Source organism: Merops nubicus, unplaced genomic scaffold, assembly GCF_000691845.1.
Source record: "Merops nubicus isolate BGI_N331 unplaced genomic scaffold, ASM69184v1 scaffold36584, whole genome shotgun sequence".
Lineage (NCBI taxonomy): Eukaryota > Metazoa > Chordata > Aves > Coraciiformes > Meropidae > Merops > Merops nubicus.
In genome coordinates this window covers 71,781-85,054 of record NW_008607018.1, presented here as the reverse complement: position 1 = coordinate 85,054, position 13,274 = coordinate 71,781, and the positions used below count along the sequence as shown (strand labels likewise).

The following is a 13,274-nucleotide window of genomic DNA, read 5'->3' as shown; positions in this document are numbered from 1 at the left end:
CCTGAGCTGGAGACTGAGGAATATTCAGTAGTCTGTTTCTAGTTCTACCATTCTCATGCCACCCACTCTCTAAAAGGCATAACAAAATAATAATAATAATAAATATAACTGGAAGTGTTAGGGGTAAAAACATGATATAGTGCTACTTTCAGAATATAGAAAAATAGCAACTCTAGATTTATTTTTGGTGCTTGTGGCTCAAAGATGTTCTATGTGTTGTTATGTTGTCTTTATATTACTTTGGAGCTGCACAGGCTGTGGTGGAATAGCACCAGGTCCTATACCACACATCTTGGCATAGAAGTGGTGGAATAGTGTAATCATATTAAACCTTTGAGTTACTGCCCTACAAATGACTGTTTTATCTGGATGAGTTTCTCATTCAAGTCACCTTCAACCTCATAAAATACTAAACTCACACTGAAACTTATGCTTTATAATGCCAGATTTTTTTCCCATTTTCAGTTGACACAGTTAACTTGTATCAAGTTTAAAAATAATGCTTTATAAGAATCAATTTCATGGTGAAATGCATCTAGTCAAACAAGTCATTTAAACAACATCTTACTCGTGTGTAGCAGACCGTTTTACAAGTAACTGAGAGTTTTACAAGCCTGTGTTTCAGACAGGATAATTGGTTATTTCTTACATGTGAGCTTAAGAGTTAAACTTGTTCAATCTTCAATGGATAGAACCTTTCCTGGCCTGATATGGAATACTTAGTTAGGATCTTTTTAGCTGCAGTCATGTGCAATAGTTCATTATTGAGAAACTATTAAACAGTGCAAATTTTGTTCTCAAAAAGCTATTGGTATACACTGAAACCTTTTAGCTTATAACTCGTGGTCAGCAAATATGTCATGTAGTGATTTCTAATATCAAGAAAACTCAATTAGTAATTGCAGATGTGCAGGATTAAGACTTACCTTGAGCACCAGAACCCCCAGATTTAAAGAGGTGATTACACCTTCATTAGACCATAATTTTGCCTAGGTAGGTTAGTATGTGAGTGGAGAGTACTTAGAAAAATCTGTTGCATTAAGATATTTTAGCCGGCTGATAATAATCTTTTTGTCCTCTTAAAAAAAAATGAAAATAGTGTCAGCTATATATTTGCTGTATACAATTTCTCTTCCACTATGAAGCTTACCCCAGGTATAGCACTAGGACGTGTTGGTAAACATGCAAATCAGATTCAGAGGTAGTGGGAGGGAGCTGCCCGACAGCTGCAGAAGCCAGGTTTCCCTTTATGTTGGAATCACTTGACAAATATGTGCTTTGTTTTTCATTGATGCAATCATGAGAACTGGGGCATCACCAGGACATAATCTTCCTGTCTTCACATGCTTTTCTTCAGAAATAATCTGGCTTTTCAGTGATACTGTAAAGGCACTCCACAGCTGTAGGTGTACAAAGGCAGCCTTAATTCACTGAATCAAAGTAACAATAGCTTTATTACAGATCCTGTTCTAAGCATCTTCAATATTATTGTCAGGAGCCCTTCTCCAAGGAGGCCATATATTTTATAGATGCTGTCTGTCTGTCCTAGAGTTCGGGCATTCTTTGGAGAGGAGCATGATTTCTTTGGGTATGTTTTGTTGGGGTTTTTTATGTGAAGGTTGATATCAGTGCCTGAGATATCAGTGGATCTTTCTTCTTTTATGTATATGCAACTCTTGATCTATTGCTTATTATTTAATCTTTTTCCTTGAAGTGTGGGTCAGGATAATGTAGGGCAAGTGGTGTCTTGATGCTGTAAGTGAAGAATATTCATTAGTCTTTTGCTTGTCCCTTCCCATGGGACCTTTTTACTAAAAGACTTCTCAAACAGGTAGAACTTCCTGCTGCAATTTACAGTAGAGGAAGGAGTAATGCTAGACCTTGGGAAAAGATACATTCTAGCCTATTGCCTTTAAGTTCAAGAATCAAAAGAACCATACAGTTCCTCAGCATCTCATTATATTCAGCCATGTTCTCAAAATCCTTCTGATTATCCCTAGCTTTTCCCAAATCATTGCTGCAAACCTCTGCATTAGTTCAGTAATTTTGCTTCCCAGTATTGGAAATAGTTCAGCTACCTGCCTTAAAACGTCTTCACTCAGTGTAAAGTATTCCTTTTTTTTTCCATATCTAATTGTTCATGCATTTCCCATAATTTTAGAGGTAGCAGCAAATTGATTTTGCACATGACTGTTCTCTACACCCTGGGTGTAATTTTCCTCTTGGAATCCTTGTGCTTTATGAAGGAATCTGGAAGCTGTGACGGCTTTACTCAAGCAAGGTCCTAGTCACAGAGCATCAAGGGATTCTGCCATACTACCAGCTGAAGAGTTATTACCTATCAAGAAATGGACATGAGTCTGGAACTTCCTGGAATACTAGTTTAAAGCACTGGCTTGCTGTGAGTTTGGAAGTATTCGCGTGTCCAGAGGCCTGGACTTGGAAAACTCAAAGCATAGTTTTGCTTCCTCTAACCATGGGGAAAGGAAGAAATCTTCAGAGAAAACAGCTCCTGCAGAAGCCCCTGGTGCTGGAGGAAGTGGGGGGTCACAGAGCCCAAGGCATTCTGGCAGCCAGGAACTGAAGCTGACAGTGGCAGGGTCTCTGGGGGCGGTTTTTGCTTCAGAAATATTGTACATTAACTTCTTCCTGAATGGATTTATTCTGCAGTTTCTGCTTTTAAACCAAAGATTGTTAACTGAAGTTAGTTAGGCTTTCCTTGCCTCTCTGTGGACTTTGCATGGGTAATAATACTACCATCAGCAAAGGACCTGAATGGAGGTTGAAACCATCCTACTTTTATACACTCTGCTCTGTACCTGGCACAGGACAAGTGGCATAGGGATAACTGCTGTCTGCTCCCTGCAGAAGAGCACACATCGATCTCATAGCACCACAGCTGCTGCTGAATAAATGGCTTTGCACTTGTGTTCACGCTGGCTGTTGGCTTGGAACGGTTTTGCAGTGTAAATGTGAGGAAACAACCCCAAAGCCCTTAGAAATCCTCTTCTTTGCTGTTCATACAAGTATACAAGTCCATACAGTGGTTTGGTGCTTTGCAGACGTGGGCACAGTATACAGATGTTATTCATTCAAGTGGTAGGTTTATATACATGTTTAGGCAAACGCAGGTGAATCATCACATATGCACCTCTTCAGAAAATACTGTGTAACTGTTATCTGAACAGAAAACATGCCATTTGCAGAAAGGGTGTCATAATAAGGATTGATCTTTGGACTTCTCATTACTGTAAAGATTATTTTGACATTCAACATAACAGGTAAACTTTTTTTGGGGGGTGAAGGGTGTAAAAACTCTGCACTTGTGTCTCAGGTTTTGTTACTAGTTGAAACCACAGTCTGTACTGTCTGTAGGTAAAAGCAGCATATTTTGCTGCTGAAATCAGCATACTTGTTAGTATTATATTCTGAAGCAAACCATGAGTATCTGCAGTCTGTTTTTAAAAAATGCTATGAAAACTCTACAAGGCTTTGAAAGATATCTGCTTACAGGTCTTAGGTGTTGAGTTTCTACTAGCTGTTTGTGTTCCTTAAGTTATTTTAACTGCAGATGTAACAAAAAAAAAGAGTGAGAGAAGGTAGAGAGGAGATGTGTGGCAATATAGTAAAAGCTTTTAATAGATTTTTTGTAAAATTATCTTTGGATAGGCTCCTTTTTGTTGCTGCTGTTGTTTTGGGTTTTGTTTTTTTTTTTTACAGATTAGACCAAGGATAGTAATTGAAACAAATTGTCCTAAATTTAAACTGACTTTAACTTCAATCAGTTATTTTTGGTATAGTCTAAAAATATATTTGGATATGCTAAGAATATATTTATATAGAAAATTTTCCTTATATGCAGTAAATTGGCATTTTTGTGTCTGTGTAGTATGTGAGGGGGAAAAAAATATGATTTTTAGGTGTTCTCTGAGTGGATGACTTTAACCAAGACTAGTTTTCAGAATTACTCTTTAGGATTCTAACACTTAAAGTACATAGAAGTCAGTCAGTACCTGTTGCAACCCAAACTACTTCAGAAAACACAGTAGTTAAGAGGGGAAGCAATAGGAGCTATAACTTAAGGGATTAGTTTTGGTCTTGTTGAATTAAACATGATGTCAGATTTCCAATTTTGACTAATTCTTTGGAACAAATAAAGAATTAAAGCCGTAGATATTAAAGGGAAATATTTTACTGCACGCATGTTTGTATGATCCCTCCTTCTCTGTTCTCATTGTTTCACTTGTCACTCAAGAAGGGATGCTGTTTTGCTCACGCTGGGGTTGGATATTGTGAGCCCTTGCCTTGTTTGTCTAGCCCAGAGCTGATTTATGATTCTTCACCTGGAATTCCAGTTTTCTCTACATAGATACACTGCTGCTGTTCTCATGTTATCTCTAAGATGTCTTTCAGATGTAGGAAAAGCACATGCTTATATAAACATAGTATGCTGGGTGAATGAGACATGGAAGGCAAAGTATAGATGTATGGTTATGGCAGTTGCCTGATTCTTACTATTTCTTTTGGACAAATTAACAGCATATAAAAGAAATCTAACATGCCGTAGTACATTGTTGTGTGATGAAGACTTACATGAAAAGAATTATAGATGCTCTTATCTCCTCAAAGCCTCTCTTTGCTTTCAGCTACATACGAGCAAATCTCAGTAGGACTTTTGCACCCTCAGCAGTTTTCTGTCTTGACTCTCATCTATCTTATTTGTCCAAGACCCATTATAACATGACTGTGTGTATTAAAAAAAAGTAGCCACTTTAAAAAATCTTTCACTGTCCCCATTCTGATAGATGATGCAATATTCTGTAATTTATAATAAACACCCCCATGTATTTGTCTTCCAACTCTCTAGCTCACTCCCCTTTTTCATGTCTCACATTTGCATTTGGCAGTACTGTGCTCTCTGGAACAGTGTGTCTGTGCTGATTTGCTGGGCATCCTATTTCTTCATTCAGAACAACTAGGTGCCTTCTTTAAAATACACTACTTTCAGCAATCACTTGCAATCTGAGGAGCGTCATGTCTTGTGGCTGCTGGAATTTACAACGATGGAAAAGTATATCTGTTCCACAAAGCCCTCTGTAAATTATTTTGTGGAATATGTGTAGAAGTGACTGTATTGCTCTTTGTAATGATTTATAAGCCAAAAACATCAGTCAGGTCTCCTATAAAGCTAAGTGTAAAGGTCAGCTGGAAGTGTTTCAGGTAATCTTTTGTAAAAAAAGGGATTGGAAAGCTGTACAAAATAGAAATACTGATTTGTAAAGTATTCACCAAACCCTGTGAGGAGTTGTACAAAAAGGCTTCTAAGGGTTTTGAAATGATGTCTAGAGCAATTGCTTACCCTGCCACCACAAACAAATCCTGAAGAAGGCAGTTTGGGTTTTCTTGTGGTTTTATTTCATCAGGTCATATTTTAAAAGAAAAAGAAAAAAAAAAGCAGCTCAGTTACATAATTCTGATTATCATAATATGTACTTACTTGATCCATTGCAAATTTTAACACTGTACGTACAGACTTTGGATTCAGTGGCATGTAATTGTCAGCTGGCAATGAAATATTTAGCTTTATATTTAGTATTTAGTATTGTTTAATCTCAGCTGGTGTTCCTGGGAATAGCCCTTTGCATCAGTTGCTCCAGATCATGGCATATCACCGTCCCTTCCCATCAGCTGAGGCGCTTTCATTCCCTTCCATGTTGCATAAGAGGTATTCCATATGGAGTAAATAAATACGAGGCATAGGTATTTTAGGAGGAGTACTTATGAGACAGAGGTGCATTACAAGGATCCCTCTAGACACGGATGAGATCACTGCTATGAAGTACACAAGCAGGCACATGCGAAGTGTCTTTTCAGGAAGATATGAATTGTCTCTGCAGGAAGAATAAACATTATGAAACTTCTGCTGACAGTTTTGCATGTGGAGCAGCTGTTCTGGTCAAACAAGACATCCTTTATAGCCAAGTGGAGTGTCAGGTAAAGAGGTTTCTAGCAGATTTTTAGGGAGAAGCATGAAAGTAACTCCTATACAATACTGGATTGAGCTGGTTGATTTAAGATGAAGTGGCTACCAATCCATTCCACCCATTCTTACAAACCTCTATACTGAGAACAGGACCAGGAGAAAAGCACGTGTAGCAGCTCAAGAGGATGTACAGTATGTAGTCCAGCACAATAACATAAACTAGAGTGAATTTTCAATTTACTTTTTAGCATCAGTGGTGATTTACGCAATTGGTTCCACTCTATGGTTAGTAGGTCAACATTTGTGGTTTCTATTTAATTCACCAGAATTTCCTTTCATTTTCTATTTTCCTTCTTTAGACATGACTTCTTTTACCTCTAATACCATCCTTTTCCTTATTGCAAATGCTGAAAGCTTTTTTTATTTCTTTTAAAGTCTTCTGTAGCAGTATAAATATACCCTGAGCCTCTAATTATGGTATTTTTTTTCTATGCCACCTGCAAGCATTTTACCTTTTTAGCTGCACAGTTAATTTTCTTTAAGTTACTCATTTTCTGTAGTTTCCCTTTTTAAAACTTAATGCTCTGTGATGCACTTTTGGCTTTTTCTTCTCCAAAGATACTGAATTTGCACATGCTTTGGTCACTGTTGTAGGCAGCTCCTTTGTTGTTCATGGACTCAGCAATCAAAATTTCCTCTCTTCCCTGCATCTCCTAAACAGTTGCTCCAAAAGGCTGATGTTTGTGATGTCTGAAAAGGTAATCTCAGCATCACAGCTCAATGAAACTTTCATAGTGTGCATATAGGGAGCCCTGGTCTCCCATTATTACTGCATTTCATGTCGATGGAGATTTGTGATAAATGAATGAGCTATTTCTTGTGGTTAATACGTAGATTGGGCAAATTAGGTAATTTTAGTTTGATTCATTCCTCCACTAGTCACCCTCTTGCTTGATCCTATGAACATCTTTGAAAAATGCAGACTACTGGTGACATTGACATGACTGTGCAGTCTTTGATTACATATGTGGTGTTACAAATTTTTTATCCCAGTAACATTGTTAAGGAAAACAGCAATGGATGAAAAAATATTGTATCCATTAAATTCTCCAAATACAGTCTGGTAATATAAGTGACTACAGGAGTTTTGTGGGTTTTTTGCAACAGATTAATCAGAGTGGTTTGGAAGTCTTTTTGTGTTGGTGCAATTTGGTATTAAAATTTTCAATTGCAATGAAAAATAATACTCAACATTTTTTTCATGTTTAGTAACAGATAGAAATAATTCAGTATTCACATATTACAGTATCCAAGTTTTCTTATACATCTTGTGTTCGTATGTGTTGTGAACTGGCTAGATGAGATTCAGTAATAGAACATAAAAGCTTTCAACAGGGCCTGGTTCCTCAGCTTACGTACATCAATTTAGTAATATCAGTTCCACACTGCTGTGCTAATTTACACCAGCTGAGGTTCTGGGCACCAGTCCTTTTATTGTGTCTTGACTTTTCTAGCACGTAGGTTAAGCAACATTTGATAACCATATGCTTAGTGTATTGTGCCAGTAGAATATGACTTAGAAGGTGGAGTGTGGGAAGAGTGGGAGTAATTGCAAACGTGTATTGTTAGACTTTCTTGACTTCAGAATGTGGCATAAATACAACGTCAGCATCTCTATAAAACAAGGCCTCCATGTGGAGTCAAGACATACAGTGAGATCCTGTAAAATAGTAGTAGTCTTAAAATTATATTGATCTAAATTACTGTGTTTTCTTCTCAGTTTATATCCTAAAAATTCAGCGATCCCAAATAAAAATGCGAAGCTAGTAAGTAAATGCCCTTCTAACATGTCGGACATGCAAGCATGTCCAAGTCTTTATATTTTGGTTTGGCATCCATGAAAAGGCAGAAAGCTTTTCATCGTTTATGCAAGAGGGAAAGACAAAAGAGCTTCTCTTAGGAACTCACCCCTTTTGTTCTAGTGCGATTGAAGGGAGCTGTAAAATAGTTACTGCTGATTATCTGATTATACAAGAACTGTCTAGGTGAGTGCATATTCAGAGATTTTTCATCTTCTTTTGGATATGTGGTTGATTGGATTCTGGTACCTCCTCTTAGGAAATCTGGTAGGGAATGAGAATGAATGATGGTCATGAGGGTAGAAGGCAGATGGAGAGCTGATAGTGTTCCAGCGGAAAACTCAAATGCATAATTGGACGTCTGACTGTTAGTCTATTTTCATGTAGTTTTGCATGTAAAAAAGGGTTCCTTTTTAAGTCTAAAAAACTTACTCGTTTTTAGAACTGAATGACATCTTCTGAGTTAAAGGGAGGAAAATTATAGTAAACTGGAAAATATTTGTGTCGGCTAACTTCTTTGTGGAAGTTTCAAAGTTGTTGTTTATAAGCGAATTAGTGTTATTTTTCTGTATTTGGATTAGAGACAAGTCATGTAGCATATCTTTTTTTCTTTGAAGGTATGAACAAAATAGCGGTTACTTACATGAATCTAAGCAGTTGTGCTTTCTTGCCATTACCAAAATTGCCCGTCTCAATTGCTTCAATTTCATCATTCATCTAGGGTGTGTTAATGCAGGTAATCTGAACTGATCCTTAGGTGTCAAAAATTATGACGGCACATTGATGATTTTGTTAAATTCCTATTATACGCCCAGAAATAGGAAAAAATAAATGTTTATCAACACTTAATCCAAATAAATATTTGATCTGCAAAATTTGTTTCCCTAAATCAGCTGATGCTGTGTCACTGCTGAAACAGAAATTCTGTCTTGGCATCTGCAGTCATTGAAATATAGTTCCAAGTCACTGTATTTGTCTTAGCTAGAGGGTACCTCAGTACACAGTGTCCTATTTGCCCACAAACGCACAAGACTCTGTGCTACTCTGCTTACTGCCATCATTTCCTTATGTAAGTCTTTCCAGATACTTAATGCTTCTAAACCCAAGTACTCTACTTACAATGTAATGACCTTTTCCTAATCATTTCTTCACATGGTGTAGCCTTTATTCAAAAAGCTATGTAAATAAGATAGCAGACAGACTTTGGTGAGCTCAAGGAGCTGATGTCAATAGTCTTCCAGTAGAGGGGGTGTGGTGGACACCCTCTGTGTTGTAGGTCTGAAACATCTCAAATTACTCAGCCATATTTGTCAGCTTAACACCAGCAGGCTGCTCCATCAGCTAGCTGCGCTGACACCTTGCTTTGTTGTGCTTCTGTGTGGCTTAACTTCCTCGCCTTACTTAGCAGTCCAAGATGCTGTTACTGAAACAGGCAAGAGAGCTTTCTTACCCTGCTTCTCCAGGACTGTGATTGGTGCCATTAATTGTATATATCAATGGGGGTAGATTTGATTTGGTGTCACTTCAGCTGCTGGAGACATTGCAGTATATCCCTTATGGAGGTTAGTATTTAGATTCTGATTACATGTAACCATGCTAACATATCAGGTACTAATATGACACTGTGATAGCAATGCTAAAAAATCAATGTGCTAGTATTAAAATGCTTTTTGTTGAAGTCCCCTTTATCCCAGCTTTTATGTTTTCTGAAATTTGTTTGAGGGAAAGTGAATGTCAACTGTCGCAGTTCGTTTTCAGATGTTTGCAGATTGCCATCAATTCAGTTCTGCTTTTCTAGAAATAGATTTTTAAGATGTTTCACCTGTATCTTAGTTGAAGCGGTTCTCATCTCAATACCATGGAGTTTTTTTCTGACATTTGTTAATAAATACTCAGCTCAAAATTCCTTTCTACAAAGGAAGAAACTTCCTGCCACATTGTCACAGCGTGTGAGTTGATACAACTGCAGTCAGTTTCTTCTGTTAGACTACGTTACTAGATAAACAAAACTGCTGTATAGAACTGTGAGAGCTGCATAGAGATGTTGCAGCTTGTTTGGGCTTTGGAAGCCTTTTTTTTCCCTTTCTTTCTTCACTCTGCTGTGCACACAGAGCCTCACAGAGTGTGGCTCCAGTTGCCTGTCTAGGGCTTCTGCTGCCTACCGCAATACAAGAAGCTGTTCCTGTTGTCCTGAATGCTTCTGGCACAGTCTATGATGAAATTAAGACATTTGGCAATAATTACAAGGAATAGAAATGTGCAAACTAAGTCAGGACTAAATATTTCTGTTGGCATATTGACAATAGCAAGTACTGGTAGGTATCAGTTTGGATGAAAAACCTAAACGTCCATTTTGACAAATCAAATATGAGTAGACTTGTGGATCAAATAGTATTGGATCAAATACTATCAAAGACTAAGATTTTGATGGAAACAGTAATGTGTGGACCAAATCACCTTTAGACCACTATATTCTTCTAAGAGGCATAAAAAATATTCTTTGAGATTGCACTTCCTATTTTTAAAAATTACTCGAGAGTACTACTAAATGAAAAACTTTATTTCTGTCTTTCTGTGGGTCTCTGTTTCTGCTTTGGCAGTTGGTGTAATCAGCATTAGTGATGACTGGTATTTCCAAGGAACTGCATCTTCCTCTGTTATTTTGTCATGGCTTATAGACAGTTTAAAACTTGCAATTTTATATTACATCATATTCTCATACCTTCTTGCTGCACAGTGGCTGCACATGTAAAAATGGAATTACTTTCATTAAAAGATTTCCTTTATAGGCATTATTATGCATTGTTAGCAAGTAGCTGAAGCCTGCTAAAATGTGCTGGATTTTGAAGTAAGATCATTGTAGAAAGCCATCATGTCTCACATATAATACTTATTACTATCGTAATCAAATTAGTGTGCTAGTTTTCTAATTTTTATTTTTAGGAAAACAAAATTTTTGGAAGATTTGTTTTTTCCTAGGGTTCTCAAGGTTTTTAAGAAACTCTCTGCTATAGCTCACCTTCACTGGAATGTTTAGAGTTTGTACATTTTTGACAGTTCATTTGTGGAGTTAAGAGTAGTCTGATGACAAATTCTGCATCTTAAATGTTTACCAACAAAAGTATGATGCAATGTACAGTTTCAACATTAAATACAAACCTAATGGATTTCTTAGTTACTTTTGCTGATTTGGCTGTGCTTTTGGACACTTAGGTTTTGTGCTTTGCTCTTTGCTTTAAGTCTGTGTAAGTCTCCCGCAGACCTCCCATGCTGTTAAATGTATGGGTAGAATGGTAGCTCCCAAGCAGGTCACTCACCCCTAAAGAAAACACTTTCAGGTCACATCATATAACCTATATTTTAAGAACAGCTGTGTATAAGATTCTAAAAATTAGTATCCTAATCTTTTTATATAACTTTTTTTGATGTTTTGTTTTGGTTTAGGTTTTTAGCTAAGAATGAGAGAGCTGTCAATATAATATTAATACATTGATCTCTTTTTTTTTTTTAACAGATAAAAAAATATTTTGAACTTGAGCCACTTGCACGTGGAAAGCGCTGGATTCTTAAACCCTGCTCCTTGGATGATATGGAGGCATTAAAAGACAGCTTCTCCCTTCTAATAAACTTGCTAGAAGAGAGAGACTTCGAACCTTCAAGAATGTGAAATGCAGGAGGGAAGAGTGGTTCTCCAGGCATTATTGTACCTGCATATTCTCCTCACAGCTTAATTATGGTGTGGTATCAAGAGTATGCTGTGATATGTTGCTCATACACATTTTGTGCAGAATGTCCTTTTGTTAACATAAATATTCTGTGAATCAGGTACACAACTATTTCCAGTAAAGTTGTCTACACTACTGATATAGGAAGCTCCTCTTTGTTTACCACTATTTCTGCACACTGCATGTTGCTTTCTTGTGTTGTGATCATCATTGGTAGGAAATATTACACACACAGAAATAACATCATCTCTGGAGGAGCAATTCTACCTGCTACCTTGGTTTCTGAAAAATAACTTATGTCTTAAGGTTTTGAAACAAATTACTTTGTTTATTGACCCTGCAGTACAGAAAGCACAGCCACTGAGAAGCTTAATGGGATACCTTAAAGGCAAGCAGTTTCATGTTAATGCAGAGGTTAGTCGTGGAGTTTTACTAAATGAAAACAGAGTTGACAAGTTACTTGATTCCTCTTCTGAAGTCACAGCATAACCTTTTAAAAGGCAGAAGTGTTATTTTAATGGAAGTTTCCTCAAAGGTAAATTAGCAAACAGATACATGGGGATAACAGCATTTGGGGAAAAACAAGTGAAATAAATAGATGGTAACAATATTTTTAGAAAATATGCAAAAGATTAATAAAGTAATAATTTTCATTGAAGGCAGTTTTTTATTAGAGAAGCAAAGCAAATAAGTGTTAATTCAACTGTGAAGGCTTTATTACTAGTTAGAAATGTGACTGATTTTAAATAAGGATTGGTTCCTTTATCACTCACTCATAGAGTACTACTGTTATCGTAACATTGCCAAGGCATCTATACCACAATTAAGGGTCTTCCAATGTTTGTACTATAAACTTCTCTTTTCAAGGGATTATAACTTATTCTTTCAAACTTCTGGGCTAAATGTTACTTAGAAGACAAAAAAAGTATTCACTGGAAAGAACATTTGTAATACATTTGGAAAAATTCGATTTGGTTCCAGAAAAACAGTGCATATTTCCTCTTTCCAAGTTTTCCCCTTTGTAGTTTGTAGGGGTTTGGCTGCCTTCTGTTGATTTTTTAAAACCTTATAAACCGATTTTGTCCATTAACGAAACGTGCCAGGTCACTGTTTCAGCACTAAGTCAGTGACAACAGGGTATGTGCAGATCAGTCCCTGGGCTGGTGCACACCTTGTGCGTTGTGCCTTGTGCGTTCAGCTACCCTCATGCATGAGTAACTGCAAACACAAATTGTAGTGATGTGTCAGTGGTTCCTCATCGAATCTGCTTGTCTTTTCAAACTCTTTACTCTTTTTTTTTTTAGGGCTTTAAGCAACATATCTTGTGACTCTGAGCATTTATTTTTCAAGTTTGAAGTTTATTGTTGTTTCTCACTACTTTATTGGGGATAAGAAAATAGCAAGGATCAGCTTTTAAAGGCTTATAAAAGCTATTTCTCTATTACTTGTAATTATAGTTTGTTAAACAAAATATTTTTAATAGCTTTTTTGTTTACTTTTCAATTTCCATGGATTTCTTGCATTGCTCCCTCAATTATTTCTGCCCAAGTTCATGGTCTGATGATCACTGTTTTAACTTCCTTCCTATTATCATAAAGAAGCTGGGAAAACTAGTAAGCACCATGTTTAATTTTGTGATAGTATAGGTAGGAGTCCTAAACGACATCTCTTCTTGCTTTGTTTTTCTTCTCTTTCCTGCCAGGTCAA

General features: G+C 36.9%; 1 protein-coding gene across 1 annotated transcript in view; it reads left to right on the top strand.

Annotated features, from left to right (window-relative positions):
• The window catches only part of ARL15 (ADP-ribosylation factor-like 15), a gene marked incomplete at its 5' end in the record, with an annotated part of 133,877 nt that extends 122,368 nt beyond the window's left edge, over positions 1 to 11,509 (top strand). Inside the window, one exon of the mRNA XM_008939814.1 lies at positions 11,357 to 11,509. Within this exon, the coding sequence (XP_008938062.1) occupies positions 11,357 to 11,509 (153 nt within the window). The remainder of the gene's footprint in view (positions 1 to 11,356) is intronic.
• Positions 11,510 to 13,274: the final 1,765 nt, after the last annotated feature.